The 19,255-nt window shown below is 26.9% G+C and overlaps 1 protein-coding gene across 1 annotated transcript; it reads left to right on the top strand.

Moving 5' to 3' along the window:
- The first annotated feature begins 3,789 nt into the window (after positions 1-3,789).
- Positions 3,790-19,255, top strand: LOC129608412 (dynein axonemal heavy chain 2). Its single transcript, XM_055519901.1, has 19 exons — positions 3,790-3,832; positions 3,884-4,618; positions 4,694-6,543; positions 6,865-7,035; positions 7,151-7,313; positions 7,524-7,661; positions 7,723-8,107; positions 8,696-9,139; positions 9,294-10,452; positions 10,523-11,596; positions 11,655-12,604; positions 12,663-12,861; positions 12,914-15,258; positions 15,313-15,498; positions 15,561-16,921; positions 16,980-17,084; positions 17,147-18,089; positions 18,152-18,642; positions 18,711-19,255. The coding sequence occupies exons 1-19, from the start codon at positions 3,790-3,792 to the stop codon at positions 19,253-19,255; spliced, it is 13,287 nt and encodes a 4,428-aa protein (XP_055375876.1).

The raw sequence follows: 19,255 nt of genomic DNA, 5'->3' as shown, positions 1-19,255 counted from the left end.
TTTTAATAGCATTCCGGAAAATCTTTCCGGAAGTGTTAATTTAGTGTAGAATATTGTGCTTAAAACTTTTCATTCGTCGTGTATTAATTTCTTCAAAACATCGTGTTTGCGTACTTTTGTTAAGATTTTCAAAGTTTTGATTGCTACTGCATAAATTTTGTTTTACTGGAATTGTTATCATTTGTACGCGATTTTTGGGGTAGCGCTGAAAAATTATCAGTGATAAAAATACTGTCAATACGAGTAGGTAGAGTTATTTATGCACTCTATACGTAATGTATCTTACAATTTCAATTATTGGATCCATTTCTAACATATTCCAATTAACTTGCCCTTTATATTCATGCTTACTTCTATTATATTCCATTTTCACTAACACTGTCAGTATTCCCTTTAATAATATCAATATGAGTTTTAAAATATTAATTTTAAATTTAAAAGTTAGAGGTAATTATAATAAATATTGAAATTTATGTTGATGTATTTTGAAATTGAATTTTAAAAGGATAAGTGTGTCAAATTATATACGTATTTAACGCTGCCAATTTATAATTCCACTAGTTACATAGCAAGCTTTCAACACGTTGAACCGTTAGTGAACTACTCGATCAACCATTTGATGGTTGAAATTTGTTTGATGTTATGATATGAAAAAATTCTTGATATTTTGGTTGATAAAAAAAAAATTAATTTATGTGGACGTAATTTTGTATGTTTTATAAAACTACATCTGTAGTGTTGAAAGCATTCAACTAATGTGAAGTGTGAGTGGCTATGTTGATCAAAGTGTTTTTCAACTTGTTGAAAAACGAAGTATAGTGGATGATCAGCATAACAATTAATATTATTTTAGCAGAGCATAATATACGCAAAAATAAGAATACATTTTAGCTGCAAACCTACAATTAATAAAAGAGAACTGTTAATTTTCAAATGAAAAATCAAACCATAAACTAATGAATTTAAACGTCAAATTTCTAATTTTTAGTAAATACATGAAGAATGCATACGTGAAAATTAAATGACATTTCAAACTGAAGCGCTGTTTATTTGCAGGAGACCCGAATGTACGTATAACATAATTATTTTGTATTATTCTTACCTGAATCAAAAATGATAATCCTAATATAATAAATAAAATATGAATAAATTTTACGAATATATAAGATAAATTTTTCGAACATCCTTCTGTATTTATTGATAAAAACTCTATATTATTCTTATTCAATGATAAAGTTAGATCATCAAAAAATAACCTTCTATTAGTGTTTTTACTATTATTATTGTTTATAATATAACTGTAAGCATAATTTTCTTGATTATGTAGAGTGAAATTGATATTACTTTTTATATAGGTTTTACGATTCGAAATTTCATTTTTGTGCACCTTTGAACAACTATATGGAATCAAATTGTTTTCAAATATATTTCCAATTCTAAAAAATATGAATAAAAATAAATAAAACACTAAACACATCTTATAATAAAATTTCAGTAGTCGCCTTTATACTGAATTTGATAATGCATTTCACTAAACACAAAATTGTTAAGTTAAAGAAGTTAAAAATTTTGATCTATTTTAATATTATTTTGTTCATTATAGCCACAAATGTCAAAATGGTTTATACAATGATAAATTAGCACCAGTATAAACACAGCTACTGAATATATAATCAAAGTTTTAATTGTTATATTAATATTGTAGTTGTTATACTTAATATTTGAAAAATTCTTATTTGTATTCCAAATATTTTCTATCCAATCTTTATAACTTTTTATTCCACAACATTGTTGTTCAGCCTGTAAGCGGTCTAATATAAAATGCCATTCTGAATCAATATAATATAAATTAATTCCAGTTAATAATTGAATTTCAGCTAATTCAATAATAGAATCTGATGCATAATATAATAAACCAGTCATTATGGTACCGTATATAATTGTTATAAAATTTGATAAACACCAAAATTTTAATAGGATTTTGAATGAATTTTTATATTTGTTTTTGTTATATTTTTTATGTATCATTCCAATAATGTTTGGCACTAATAAATGTAGACCCAAAAAATTTAAATAAAATATATGTGAATGTATAGTTTTTCTATCTTTCGGATGATGATATTTAAATAAATATATTCTTAATAGCTGTCCAATTATAAATATACTTGCTCCATTAATTATTTGTATTGTTAAAAATATATTTAAAAATAAATGTAGAATAAATGGCATTATTTTCTTGTTGCTATAATTTGTTTCGCTTTCATTGTAGCATAAATCTTTAAAAAATGATAAATTAAATTTAAATAATAAATAAATATCAAATTGAGTTAATAAATATCAAATTTTGGAATCTGCAAGATCGAAATTCGCGTACATTTTTTGACATACTTTCTTTATAAAATTGAAATTGTTCTCCACATTCAGTAGTAATTGAGTCATCTAAGCTTTCCGAACTATTATTATTCATAAAACTTTCTAAAAGTATATACATATGTATGTATGTATTATGTACTTCAATTTTTAAATATTAATTTCGTATTGAAAAATGTTAAAATTTATAAATTCATTATGCATATATACCATTTATATAACACTTTCCGTTGTTGATAATTTCTCTCATTTTACTTATATATTAAGGGATATACGTAGAAATATTTTATTTTTTGTAAATTTTTTCAAAAAAACTTTCAAACGATTGTCATTTACCCAAATGCTGCAATGTGAAATTAAAAAAATTTATTATAAAAATTTGATAAATAAAATTGATTAATAAGTTCTTGAAAGTATAATATTATGTACATATGTTTAAATATTATTTTAAAATTATTAAAATGTCATACTTTTATAGAAATATACAATTAGATTATGAAGAAAATTATTGATTTTACTTTTTTTATACTTTTTTATTCTGAACGTATAACAGTTAACACTCTTGGTGTATAACCACACTGATCTATAAAAATAATTACTTAGCTAAAAAAAGTTGTTACACATATTTACTCCGATAGATGGCTTGAAATTTTTATATTAGAAGTAAGGAACAAATCTGGGCGACATAAATTTATCCGTTATCATGTTTACTTTCTTATGTTAAGTTTATCCGTTTTTATTATTAATTTCTTTTATCCTTATTGTTTCATTTATTTCAGATTATTCTCAACCGTAACTACTCAATAGTATTTTAGTATGTTATAAATTACTGTAGAAGGATAGTACTACAAATAAGAAATTGAAATGAAGTAAATTGAAAAGAATCTAGAATTTAGAAAATTGAATTTAATTGTGTTTTCGTTATAAATATACCACTTTAGTTTCAAAATAAGTTCATTAGACTTAAGAATAGTATTTTGTAATTGTTATTTAATATTTTTATTTTAAAGTTTATTTTTCACTTTGAAATTAGCTAATTTTATTTTGAATTAAAATTGTACATAAAATGTTGCTTTTTATTCACTGTACTGGATTACTAAAAAATAATAAATATGGTAACATTGTGCTACAATAAATAATAATGATAACATATTTTAAACAACGGTAACGTAGTTACAATATTTAAATTTTTGTTGAATGAAATAAATAAGTAAAACATTTTAAATTATTTCCACCTTTGAAATTTAAATCATTTAAAAATTTCGAAAAAACTTCGTTTTTCGATTGAAAATAATTGAAAAGAATTGAATATTTTTTATTTTAAAAGTGAAAAAAAAAATAAGAATTTCCAATTATAACGCTCTTCCAATCTCTTACAAAAAAGAGATCACTAGTTGAAAATAGTAAAAAAAAATAAAAATGGCTGACGATTCTAGTTCTAGTGAATATTCTTCAGATGAAGGTAATAAAATCTTTGGATTTTTCATAATATTTCAAAAAATAACATTCTTAGACCTAATTTATAATACATTTGTAAATCTTATAGAAAAAACTATTAAAAAAGTAAAGCCAGTCACACCGGAAATACAATTGCCAACATATACAGATGAAGAAATTGAAAAATTAATATCCTACATGAAAAAAATAACAATATTATTTGCATTGAATGAAAAAGATTGGGATGATGATTGTTATAGTATTATGAAAAAATGGTTAATTGATGTTACAGAATGTTTATTAATAATATTTTATGATGGTGTCACATTAAAAGCACGTTTAACATTTCCATTAACACCAATAAATGATTTAATATATTTTGTACGTCAACCAATGCATATATTTAGTATTGAAAAATTTCATGATGAAATTTCATTTGGTTCAATGCATGAAGATATTGATGGTTCTCTCTTAAAAATATTAAATTTTATTTATGCACCATTATTTTACCAATATACTGAATGGAATGAAAATGTTCGTGCTAAATTTCGTTCAGGATTAAATAAATTTTTATCATTATTAATTGATTGGCATTATAAAATATCTGGCATGACAGTATTATTTGTACCAAATACAGTACAAGATTGGGATATTGAGAAAGCTGCATTAGATAGAAAATTAACAAAAAATCTAGAAGATATTGCTATAATGTGGGGTAAACAAATAAGATTATGTTTAGAAGATAAGCAACAATTGGTACCAAAAGATTTAATATGTCCAATAGATGAATATGAATTTTGGTTGTATAGATGTAAGTATAGATAAAGACAGCTCTAGTTTTTATTACATTTATCAATTTTTTTTATAATTTATTTTCAATTTTCAGATGAAGTTCTTCAAGGATTATATTTGCAATTAGTTAATAAAGATTTACAAAAAATTATTGATGTTTTAAAGAAAGTACAATCAGTTTATGTAAAACAATTAGATCAATTAATGAATGATGTAAAAAATGAAATGGATATTTCAAAATCAAATATTAAATATCTTCAATTAATTGTTAAACCATGTAAAGAATTAGAAAAAATTGAAAATCCATCAAAAATACCACCAAATTTATCAAAAATAATTCATATTTTTCGTTATATATGGTTATATTCAGATTATTATAATACTAAAGAATTGATAACAGATTTATTCCGTGATTTATCAAATCAAATTATAATTTATTGTAGAAAGCAAATAAATATTAATAAAGTATTAGAAGGTAATCCGAGGTTTGGTATAAAAATGTGTAATATGGCTATTGATTGTTGTATGGCATATAAACAAATTTATAACAAAATTTCAATTGAACATATTAAACGTAATCCAGAAATTGATTGGAATTTAGATAATGCAATGATTTTTAATCATATTAATGCATTAATTGAAAGATTATATGATGTTATAGATATTAGTGAATCAATGATTGTTTTTAGTCGATTGGATGAAACAGAAGATATACCGAAACCAAAATTTGGCGGTGTAAAAGGTCCCGAATTCGAATTAATCTTCGAAAATGTAGAAAAAATGTTTCAAAATGAAATGAAACGTATTATAAATAATTCAAAAGATATTATATTAAATGTACATAGTAAACAATGGTATGATGATGTTTTAAAATATCGTCATATGGTTAGTAGTATTGAAGAAATACTACAGCGACTTATATCAGATGTATGTTTGAATATATGTAATATTGAAGAAGGTATTGAAGTTTTAGCTTCATTATACTTCTTTTGTTATAAAACATCATTGAAAAAATCTTTTGTACGGCAAACAAGTGAAATTTGGCAACAATTTTTAACGGAAATTGAAGAAACAAATAAAAAATTAATACAATTTGCAAGATATCGTGAATCATGGATACCACAATATTCATCGAGGATCATTCGAATTAAAATAAGTTTGGAACGATTAAAATGGATTTATAATCGCTTAGTAAATGCGTATTGGTTACCACAAGTTACCATTGCTGTAACAGCAATTAATGAATTTTTACAATTAGAAGTTGATTATAATAAGACAATTAAGAAAACATTTGAGGATTGGTCTGATTCCGTTGGTCCAAATATAATGAATAAATTAGAAAAATATTTAATTCGTAAAAGTATAATAAATATTGGATTGTTAGAATGTAATATGGATATGGACATTATGTTTATATTAGATGAAGCAAAATTTATGGAACAATTAGGTCTTACAATACCGCAAAATATAATGCCATTATATTCGAAATATCAAAATATAAAATTTATATATAATTCAGTATGTCAGGTATGTTATGATTATAATAAAATTATTGATGCATTATATCCAGATGAGAAAAAACTTTTCAAAAAATTAATAAATGAAATGGATCGTAAAATTGCTCCCGGTTATTTAAAATTAACGTGGAACGGTGAAATGAGTGAATCATATATTGCTGATTGTGTTAAACATACATCAGAATTACAAGAATTTCTTGATATTTATAAAAGAGTAAATAAAAATATATGTCGTATATGTGAAGAAATTTGTGATATGCCAATATTAAAAGTTTTACAAAACTCAATTGGTACATTACAAAATTTAATAAATAATATTCAAGAATATAGAGAGAAAACTATAAGAATTTTAAAGAATTTACACAAAAGTATTGTTGAATTAATTCAAACAGTGTTTGATCGTGGCTTTGAATCGGTTCATAGTAAGGTAATTTTATAAAAATAAACTAGAAAAAATGATTGAGTTCATTCTGAGAAGAGAATTTATTATACTGGATATTTATCGTAAATTATTTTTTATCGTAAATATTTATCGTAAAAATAATAGTGAATATTTATTGTAAAAGACACAACTTTTACTTCTACAGACACACAAATTATTAATAATTGCAGAAATAATTTTGGTTCACTTTACAATATTATATAACTTTTTACGATATTATTTTATTATTGACATATTAATTAACTTATTGATTCGCTTCTCAGAGAAAGGTTGAATGATATTACATATTAAGTTATTTTTTCATAGATGATAAATGAATGGTCGAATTATGTTAGAAAATTTGATAATATGCTGGAATGTGCTATACTTATATGCGCAAAACAATCAATGACAAATATACTTGATGGTATAAGACAAGAAGGAAGTGTTACAAAATCTCCAATAATATCAATGGACATTGATTTAATTGATCGAAAGGTAAAAAATTTAATTTTCAAAAAACATAAATTGAATGAAAAATTTTTAAAACAAAAAAAAATAGAAATTTAATTGCTATCTCTTCCGTTCTTTTTCTACAACTCTTCAATTTTAGGTCACATTTACACCATCTTACGATTTAATATTAAAATATTTTTCTGATGTTCACTCCACTGTTATAAGATCATTTGAAAATTTTTCTCGTTTACGTAGTAAATTTTCAATTTACGTTAGTGAAGAAGCGGATTTTCATAAATTAATATTAAAAAATGATGAATGTAATCAAATTCAAGAAGAAATAAACTTATACACCGAACAAATACAACATGAAATATTTGGATATCTTCAAAATTGGTTACAATTTAAAGCAATTTGGGAAGTAGACAAAGATGAATTTATAAAAGAATATGAAAATAGTGAAAATATAAATGCAATTTCATTTGATAAAAATATTGTGCATTATATTGAATTGGGAAATCAAATTTCAGCACAAGAAACTATTACTATTTTGCAATTTATTGTAATTAATTCAAGTAAATTAAAATATACAATATTGGGACATGTTGATGAATGGCAGAGTCGTTACATTGCATTATTACAAAAGAAGTCAACTGAAGCAATACAAGGTGAAAATATTTTTAGAATAATTAATATAATAAATATTTAAAATAATATTAATATTTTTAGCTATTTACGATTATATGGAATCAAATGCAAGAGCTGTTCTTACAATACCAAGAACATTAAGTGCTATTAAAACATCTATTCAGCTCTATAATAAATTAATCAATGAAATATCAATAAAACAATCAGAATTTTCACCAATTTATGATTTATTTAAGGTATTAGATAAATATGAAATACCAGTTGAAAAATCAGTACGTGTTATGGTAAATACATTGGAAGTTGAATGGCAAAATTATATTAAAAAATTAGCTGAGGCCGATGAAATGTTAGGAAATTCTAAAGATGAATTTAAAGGAGAATTACTCAAACAAGTAGATAAATTTAAAAATATTATTAATGAAATGACAATGGATTTTATTGAAAAAGCACCTATCACATCAAAAACGTAATTAATTTTTAATGATAGCGCACGTTTAAATGCAAAATTTTAATTTGTTTTTTTTTTTTTTTCTTTTTCAAGTTTTATTGATTAATATGTGTTTTGCTCGAATTTATATAATAGTAGTTATTTAAATGTAGTAATTATTTTATATAAATAAAGGATGATTAATTTGTTGTAATATAACGTAATAATAGGTAGAGAGGGTTTCAAATTTTCAAAAATTCAGAAATAATACTGAATTCCTTTCGTCCGAATGAGTTTATGACCATCATTTTAAAAATAATTTAATCTATATCGTAGTTGAAAAATTATGTTTTCAAAATCGAATGTACACAAAATGCTAAATTTGAACGCAATTTAAAAGAAAATTTTGGAACAATTATAGTATAGATTTCTATGGAATCTTTCATATGAAATCCAAAACCATACGGGTAGTTTCAACAAATTAAAATTTATTAAAATTTTTTAAAATATTTAAGAAAACATCTATTGCTAAAAAAATAAAATATATTGCTTTGATGTCATTACTTAATAAGTAGTACACATTAAAATCCTTAAAATTGCACTTTAAATTTTAAATATTCCCTTTAGAACAACAAAAGCAGCTGTTAGATATTTTGAAATAATTAGAAAACGTATTAATAATCTCTACGAGTTCGAGGAATGTTTACTAAATGATTTAAATTTTTTTAATGTTATGATTTTTGAAAATTTAGAATTGAAAAAGCTTGATAAAGAATTAAAAATATTAGAAGAAGTATGGAATTTAGTGTTAGTTTGGGAAGATTCATTGAATAAATGGAGATATGATAATTTTTGGGAAATAAATATTGATGAAATGGAGGATAAAGCAGTTACAATATACAGGCAATTTAATCAACTATGCAAGAAATATAAAGATAAAAATTTGGAAATTTTGGAGACAAAACGTAAAACAGTTAATGATTTCCGTAGAACATTACAAATGATAACAGCTTTGAAAAATCCATCAATGAGGAAAAGGCATTGGGATAAAGTGAAATCTTTAATGAAAGTGTAAGTAAAATAAAAGTAAAGATAAAAGCTTTTTTTAACCCCCTTGTTTAATTAGAATTTTTACAAAGACATTTTAAAATTATAAACGCATGATTATATTTTGTAGAAATAAAAATCTTATCTTAAATCAATCTGTTTCATTCTCTCATTTAAGAAATTTTAATGAACATTCACCAGAATTTAATATTGATGCACTAATATCAATGGATTTTCAAGCATATTCCGATGATATACAAGATATATCAAACTCTGCTACAATGGAACTTCAAATTGAAATGGGTATTAAGAATATTGCAGAGATTTGGAAAACAATAACATTTGAAATGATTTTACATCATGATGAGATTTATCGTATTAAAAATGTTGATGATTGTTTTCAAGTATTAGAAGAACATGCTGTACAAATTTCATCAATGAAATCGACACGATTTGTTGAACCATTCGCTAAAGAAGTTGATAAATGGGAGAAAACTTTATCTTATATAACAGAATCATTAGAAAAAGCTTTGGTGGTGCAAAGACAATATCTTTATTTGGAAAATATATTTTTAGGTGAAGATATTAAGTTACAATTACCACAAGAAGCCGCAAATTTCGATAGTATTATTGCCGAATGGAAATATATAACAAGTAAGATGTATTATGGTGCAACAGCTTTCAAAGCAACACATTTTCGTCCACCAAATTATTTAATTAATCGTCTTAATATTATGGATACAAAATTAGAATTAATTCAACGTGCTTTAGAAGTATATTTAGAAAGTAAGAGACAATTATTCCCAAGATTTTATTTTATATCAAATGATGATTTACTAGAGATTTTGGGAAATAGTAGACGTCCCGATTTAATTCAAAGTCATTTAAAGAAATTATTTGATAATTTATATAAATTAGATATAAGAAAAGTTGAGGATCGAAAACGTTTACGTTGGCAAAGTTTTGGTATGTATTCAGATGATGGAGAAACAGTTGAATTTCAAGAAGCGATGTTTTGTGAAGGACCAGCTGAAGATTGGTTAAATGTAGTGGAACAAAGAATGATACAAACATTAAAAGTTAATTTAAAATCAGTTAAAGAATCCTTACGAAATAATACAAAAGATAGAGAAAAATGGTTAAAATTATGGCCTGGTCAATTATGTTTGACATGTGCCCAAATACAATGGACGACTAATTGTACTAGAAGTTTAATCCTTTGTAAGACACTTGATTCAAAGAAACCATTAAAGAAATTAAAAAAGAAACAAAATCAAATATTAGTTAAGTTATGTGAAAGTAGTAGAAAAGACTTGCCAAAACTTTTAAGATTAAAAGTAAGTCATAGTATTGCTTATAAAAGTGAAACTCTTAGTTTACTAAACTATTATTCAATTTTGTTTTTAGGTAAATACATTAATAACAATTGAAATTCATTCACGTGATGTGATTGAAAGAATGTATAAAGCAAATTGTCGTGATGTTAGTAACTTTGAATGGTTCTCTCAATTACGTTTTTACTATGATCGTAATTCCGATCTATGTGTTATTCATCAAACAAATACTGAACATACATATGGTTACGAATATACCGGAAATTCTGGTAGATTAGTCATAACACCATTGACGGATCGTTGTTATATAACACTTACAACAGCTTTACACTTATATCGTGGTGGAAGTCCAAAAGGACCCGCTGGAACAGGCAAAACTGAAACTGTTAAAGATTTAGGAAAAGCATTAGGAATCTGGGTGATTGTGACTAATTGTTCAGAAGGCTTAGATTATAAAAGTATTGGGAAAAATTTTTCTGGTTTAGCACAACAAGGTGCTTGGGGATGCTTTGATGAATTTAATAGAATTAATGTTGAAGTATTGTCCGTAGTAGCACAACAAATTTCATCAATTTTATCAGCTTTAATGGCAAAAAAAAAAAAATTTGTATTTGAAGGGACAGAGATTAAATTATGTCGGGAAGTTGGTCTTTTTATAACAATGAACCCCGGATATGCTGGGCGTACTGAATTACCAGATAATTTAAAATCTATGTTTCGGCCAATTGCAATGATGACACCGGATAATGCTATAATAGCAGAAAATTTATTGACAAGTGATGGTTTTGAAAAAGGAAAAAATTTAGCTAAAAAAGTTTTTATCTTATATGAACTAGCAAAACAACAATTGTCTAAGCAATGTCATTATGATTTTGGTTTAAGATCAATGGTTGCCTTGCTAAGATATGCAGGGTTAAAAAGACGTCAACTACCAAATACTAATGAAGAAGAAATTATATATTTGGCTATGAAGGATATGAATGTAGCTAGATTAACATCAAATGATCTTCCACTATTCAATGGAATCATGCTTGATATTTTTCCAGGTGTTACTATTCCTGTTATAGATTATAGTATATTTCAGGAATCAATTGAATTGGAACTTACCACAAATAATTATCAAGCAATACCAATAGCGATCAAAAAGGTACTTTTCAAAATATGCTTTAAAATAATCGGACTAGATTTGCGCTATTTGTATTTAGATTATAGAATTATATGAGACAAAAAATTCAAGACACTCTACAATGTTGATTGGTGATAGTGGTTCGGCAAAGTCTGTAACTTGGAAGGTATTGCAGGGTGCATTTAATCGTATGAAAGCCATAAATAAGGAAGGATTTGAAAATATTGCTGTATATCCAATTAATCCAAAAGCTTTAAGTCAAGCTGAACTTTATGGTGAATATAATTTAACGACCGGTGAATGGTTAGATGGGGTAATTAGTAGCATAATGCGTTCTGTTTGCGCTGAAGAAACTCCATCATTGAAATGGATTTTATTTGACGGTCCAGTTGACGCTGTATGGATAGAAAATATGAATTCTGTAATGGATGACAATAAAATATTGACACTTGTTAATAGTGAAAGAATATCAATGCCCAATACAGTATCTTTATTGTTTGAAGCAGCTGATTTGGCTGTAGCTTCACCAGCTACTGTTTCCAGATGTGGTACAGTTTATAATGACTATAATGATTTTGGTTGGAAGCCGTATGTTAACTCTTGGTTGACAAAACAAAATCCAAAAGAATATGTTGCCTTGCTAACTGATTTATTTGATAAATTTACTGATAAATGTTTGGAATTTAAAAAACAAAACTGTCGAGAAACGGTTCCTGTTAATGATCTGTGTTCTATAATACAACTTTGTAATTTATTAGAAATTTTAGCCAGCAAAGACATTCGCATCGTTAGTGATAATATAGAACATTTAACGGCAATGACCACAATTTGGTTTGTATTTTGTTTGACGTGGTCTGTTTGTGCCACTGTAGATGAGGATGGACGTACCAAATTTGATGCTTTTATTCGTGATAATGAAAACTGTTTTCCAATGAAGGATACTATATATGATTATTACGTTGATCTAAAGCAAAAAAATTTTGTACCATGGGAGAATAAATTGTCTGAAACGTGGAGATATCTCAAAGAGTATGCTTCTTAATGTTTTTCATTGTAAAAATTTGTTTCTAATTGACTTGATTTGTAGTACACCTTTTTATAAAATTGTTGTACCAACAGTTGATACAGTACGATATGAATATTTAGTCTTGAATCTCTTACTGTCGGATAAACCGATAATGTTGGTAGGTGGTGTTGGAACAGGTAAATCGTCGACTGCTGCAAGCGTATTAGAAGCAATAGATAAAGAAAAATATACTGTTTTATCCATCAACATGTCAGGTCAAGTATGTTGGTACGTTGATTTTTATAATAAATACTTAAATATGTTTATTTTAGACTACAGCGCCTGGACTTCAAGAATCAATTGAAAATAAAACAGAAAAGTGTACTAAAGTTTTATTTGCTCCACCTGGAGGAAAAAAAATGATAGTATTTATGGATGACTTTAACATGCCTATTAAAGATGAGTATGGATCCCAGCCACCTTTAGAGTTAGTGCGTCAGTGGTTAGATTATAAATTTTGGTATAACAGAAAAAATCAACAACGTGTTTACGTATCCAATTGTACACCAATGTCAGCAATGGGAGAGCCCGGTGGTGGAAGGCAAGTCATTTCGTCTCGAACTTTAAGTCGTTTTAGTGTCATCAATGTAATTTTTCCCAATTTTGCAACAATTATAAGAATTTTTGGCACAATTTTAAAACAGAAAACCAGCGATTTTATGAATGATATTCGTTTAAGCTGGAAATCAATGGCTGAAGCAACATTTGATTTGTATAATTCGGTAAAATCAAAAATGTTACCGACTCCCACTAAATCCCATTATTTATTTAATTTACGTGATATATCAAAAATATATCAAGGTCTTCTAAGAAGTAATCCTGAATCTCAAAATACAAAATTGGCTATGCTGAAACTATGGGTACACGAATGCTTTAGAGTTTTTTGTGATCGATTAGTTGACAAACTAGAAATAGATTGGTTTCTAAATCAGGTAAGTAGCACGTTGGGAAAATATTTTGGATTTGAATATAACGACGTATGCCCAGATAAAAGGTCTCCAATTTTTGGCGACTTTATGAGTGCTAGCGGTTATTATGAAGACTTGTGCCCAAGAAATATCGATGACTTAAGGCAATTTTTAATAGCTCAACAAGAAAATTATAATATATCCCCTGGGATGGCTAGAATTGATCTTGTATTTTTTAGAGAAGCTATTGAACATATTACAAAAATTGTCCGAATAATCTCACAACCTAGAGGTCATGTTCTTAATATCGGAATTGGAGGTTCTGGTCGGCAAAGTATGACTAGTATGGCTACATTTGTATGTGAGTTGAATATGTTTCGAATCGAAGTAACTAAAAAATATAAAACACAAGAATTTCGAGAAGATTTGAAAAGTCTATACAAAATAACTGGAGTTAAAAACAGAGGCACTGTTTTTTTATTTAATGATGAGCAAATAGTTGAAAATAATTTCTTGGAAATTTTAAACAATATTTTGAGTACAGGCGAAGCTAATTTATTCAAAATTGAGGAATTCGAAGAGCTTAAGAATGAAATAGAGCCTCTAGCTAAAAAAAATAACGTAATTTTAACTACGGAATCAATGTATAATTTTTTTATGTTAACAGTAAGAAATAACTTACATCTTGTACTGAATTTAACACCTGTGGGAGAAAATTTTCGGCTTTATATTAGACAGTATCCTGCTTTGATAAACTCAACAACATGTAATTATTTTAGAACTTGGTCAAAAGAAGCTCTTCTGGAAGTTGCAGAAAAATTCCTGTATGATATTAAGCTCAATATACCCACTCCATCTGTGTTACTACAAATTAATCGTGATAGTTTTATTAAAAGTACTGAAAACCAAATGAGAATTGATATTGCCCATATTTTCTCCGATATTCATTTAGGTGTAAGAGAAACTTCAAACATAATGTTAAATGAAATGAAGCGTTATAATTATGTAACGCCAATGAATTATTTAGAACTTGTAGCAGGATTTCAAGATTTATTGAAAAAAAAACGATCAGAAATATCAAAATATGCAAATCGATTACGAAATGGTTTATCTAAAATAGAAGAAACAAGTGAAAAAGTTGGAGTTATGTCAGAAGAGCTCAAAGTCAGTCAGATACAAGTTGCTGAGTTAGCAATTCAATGCGAACATTTTATTGTTGAAATTAACACTCAACAAAAAGAAGCCGAAGTTAAAAAAGCTGAGGTTATTGCGAAAAGTCAGGTAATAGAATTTGAGGAACTTGAATGCAAAACTTTAGCTGAAGTTGCTCAAAAAGATTTGAATTTGGTTTTACCGATGATTGATGATGCAATTAGCGCTTTAGATGCACTAAGTAAAAAGGATATATCTGAGGTAAAGTCATATGGTAGACCCCCAGTAAAAGTAGAAAAGGTAATGGAAGCTGTAATGGTAATTCTAAATAAAAAACCAGATTGGGAAACATCAAAGAAAACACTAGGAGAACCAAATTTTTTGAATGATTTAAAAAATTTTGATAAAGATAACATTCAAGAAAAAACATTAAAGAAACTAGTTGCATATACAAGGGACCCTGAACTTGAGCCAAATAAAGTAGGTGTGGTTTCATTTGCATGCAAATCTTTAATGCAATGGATTTTAGCAATAGAAAACTACGCTAAAGTGTACAGGTAAGCTGAAAATTTTATATAAATTTGTTATATTTACTAAATATTTCTTTTAAGAATTGTTGTTCCAAAACAAGCTAAACTAAATGAAGCTTTGGAGTCTCTTAGAATGAAACAAATAATGCTGGAAGAGGCACGTCAACAATTATCTGAATTAATACAAAAATTAATAAAATTACAAGAAGAATTTGACCAAAAGTCTAAAGTTTTAAATGCCTTAAAAGAAAATGCCCATAAATTAGAGTAAATTTTTTTCAAAATAATAATTTTCAAACAGAGAAACTGTCATTATTAAATTATTTTAGGTTGCATTTGGAACGCGCAAAGTTTTTGGTTGAGAGTTTAACTGGAGAGCAGCAAAGATGGATTGATATAGTTGCATCACTTGACATCCAATTTTCTCATTTACCTGGGAATTGTTTAATTGCTATTGGATTTGTATCATATTTGGGTCCATTTGATATAAAATATCGACGTATGTTATTTGAAACTTGGTCTAAAGAAGTAATTAATAGACAAATTCCCGCTACAGAAGATCTAAATATAAATCTTTTTTTGAGTGATGCTGTCACTATACGTGAATGGAATATTCAAGGATTGCCAACTGATGATTTTAGTACTGAAAATGGTATAATTATGACTAGCTGTCGTAGATGGCCTTTAATAATTGATCCACAAATGCAAGCCCATAACTGGATAAGAAATTTAGAGGAAAAAAATGATTTGCAAATAATCGATTTCGGAACAGTTGAATTTTTGAAGATTTTAGAGAAAGCATTGCAATTTGGCATGCCTGTACTTTTACAAAATGTTTCAGAATTTTTGGATCCAGTTATAAATCCAATTTTAAAAAAAGTTTTCGCAATTAGTGGAGGATTGAAAATGATAAAATTTAACGATAAATTGATAACGTATAATGAAAATTTTAAATTGTATATTCAAACAAAATTAAGTAATCCACATTATCCACCTGAGATTTCTTCAAAAACGACTTTGGTAAATTTTGCTATTAAAGAAAGTGGGTTACAAGCACAACTTCTGGGTTTGATTGTACGCAAAGAAAAACCAATTTTAGAGGAAATGAAAAACGATTTAGTTGTAACGATCGGTAAAAATAAGAAAACCTTAATAGATCTAGAAACTGATATTCTTAGATTATTAAATGAATCTAAAGGGTCTCTACTAGAAAATGACGAGTTATTTTTTACATTATCTAAATCGAAAAAAATTTCTGCAGACGTAAAAGATTCATTAAATACAGCAGAAATAACAGAAATTGAAATTGATCTCGCTCGACAAGATTATGTTCCAGCAGCTAAAAGATCTGCTATTTTATTCTTTGTTTTAATGGATATCTCGAAAATAGATCCAATGTATCAATTTTCGTTGAATTCGTACGTTTTATTGTTTATGCAATCAATTGAGAGAAGCCCCAAAAGCACTAATCTTGCTGAAAGGATTACAAATATTAATGATTATCACACTTATGCGGTTTATAACAATACTTGTCGAGGTTTATTCGAAAACCACAAATTGTTATTTTCAATGCACATGTGTGTCAAAATTTTACAGGCAAGTAATGATATTGATATGAATGAATATGATTTTTTTCTAAAAGGTGGTATTATGATGGATAAACAAGAGTACGTTGAAAATCCACGGCCAGGTAATTGATTTTGGAAATATGAGTTTTAAGATTGTAACATACAAAATATTAATGACAGATTGGATTGGTGAAGAGTCTTGGGATAATATAACCATGTTAGATAAAATTTCAGAATTTCATGGAATTGTGGACTCGCTCCAAACAAATCCCAAACTCTGGCTAGGTAAATAAGTAAAAAAAATTATAATCTAATACATATAAATAATTATATAACTTTTTAAATAGAATGGTATTCGACAACGGCTCCTGAAAGTGTACCATTGGTAGGTGAATGGGACAAAAAATTAACCGATTTTCAAAAAATGTGTGTCATTCGTTCTTTGCGTCCAGATCGAATATCTGCTTGTTTATCGCAATTTATTATAAATATCTTAGGTCCAAGATTTATAGAGCCACCAGTTCTTGATTTGGCTCAAGTTCTAGAGGAATCTATTGCTCAAATTCCATTAATTTTTGTTTTATCACCGGGTGTAGATCCTACTGCATCATTGGTTTCTTTAGCTGAATCAAGCAATATGTCATCAAATTTATTTTCATTAAGTCTTGGGCAAGGCCAAGCACCAATTGCTACAAAATTATTGATGCAAGGTATTAAGGATGGAAGTTGGATATTTTTAGCAAATTGTCATTTGTCACTGAGTTGGATGCCGTTGCTAGATAAAATTATTGAAACATTTCAATCAACAAAAATACATAAAAGGTTCCGATTATGGTTATCATCTAGCCCACATCCAGATTTTCCAATATCTATTTTGCAAACATCAATAAAAATGACAACCGAACCGCCACGTGGTATTAAGGCGAATATGAAAAGATTGTATCAAAATGTTACTGACGAAAATTTCTTAAAACTTCAAGATCCATCAAAATATAAGAAATTATTATTTTGTTTGTGCTTTTTTCATACAATTTTATTAGAAAGGAAAAAATTTTTACAATTGGGTTGGAACGTTATTTATAGTTTTAATGATTCAGACTTTGATGTTTCGGAATCCCTTTTAACGCTTTACTTAAAGGAGTATGAGCAAACGCCATTTGATGCTCTCAAATATTTAATTGCTGACGTTAATTATGGTGGTCATGTTACCGATGATTGGGATAGAAGATTATTAATCACATATGTTAATCAATATTTCAATAATAGTGTACTGGAAGTTTCCAATTACAAGTAAGTTTACACAAAATTTTCCCGCAACTATTTTAAGAAAACTCTATATTTTTTTTCATTAGTTTATCTTCTTTATCAACATATTATGTACCAGGAGATGGTGATGTGCTATATTATCAAGATTATATTACTTTTCTTCCTCAAGAAGATAAACCAGAAGCATTTGGACAACATCCAAATGCCGATATTGCTTCATTAATAACTGTAACACGTTTTATTTTTGAAACATTACAATCAATGGAAGTACAAGCTGCAACAACTGAAGGTGAATCAAGGGAAAGTAAAGTATTAAAAATGGCAAATGATATCGAAGTTAAAATTCCAATAAATATTGATTATGAAAATACTGCAAAAACTATTGGATTGAAAAAAAATCCACTTGAAGTTGTTTTATTGCAAGAAATCGAAAGATATAATATGTTGCTTACTAAGATTCGAAATGATTTACGAGATTTACAAAAGGGTATAAAAGGAGTTGTAGTGATGAGTGTCGAATTAGATGACATATTTAATGCTGTAAATGTTGGTAGAGTACCAAGTGCGTGGCTTAAAAGTAAGTATAAAAAATAAATTGAAACTTTTATCTAAATAATATTTTAAATATTTTAATGTGTTCTACAGCTTATGGTTCACAAAAACCTTTAGGGTCATGGTCCAGAGATTTAATTCTTCGTGTTGAAGTTTTTAATTCGTGGTCAAAAACATTACAACCACCAAAATTCCAATGGCTGTCAGCATATACCTTCCCAACTGGATTTTTAACTGCGGTTTTACAAATAGCTGCACGTGTTAATGAAACACCAATTGATGAATTTTCATGGGAATTTTATGTATTTAGTGAAGATGAATTACAAATAGCGCAAACTCAATTGAAAACTGGAGTATTTGTTCGTGGTTTATATTTAGAAGGAGCCGGATGGAATCTTAGAGGACAATGTTTAATTGAACCTCAACCTATGGAATTGATTTCTTCAATGCCAATTATTCATTTTAAGCCAGTAAAAAATTTAAAAAAGAAAACAAAAGGAGTTTATAATTGTCCAAGTTATTATTACCCTACTAGAGCTGGATCATTTGTAATAGCAGTTGATTTGAATTCTGGTTTAGAGAATTCTGATTTTTGGATTAAGCGGGGAACTGCAATATTATTGAGTTTAGCAACATAG

This window comes from Condylostylus longicornis, unplaced genomic scaffold, assembly GCF_029603195.1.
Source record: "Condylostylus longicornis isolate FDR11 unplaced genomic scaffold, ASM2960319v2 ptg000031l, whole genome shotgun sequence".
Lineage (NCBI taxonomy): Eukaryota > Metazoa > Arthropoda > Insecta > Diptera > Dolichopodidae > Condylostylus > Condylostylus longicornis.
Note: the sequence above shows the minus strand (reverse complement) of the source record. Positions and strands in the feature narration are given on the sequence as shown.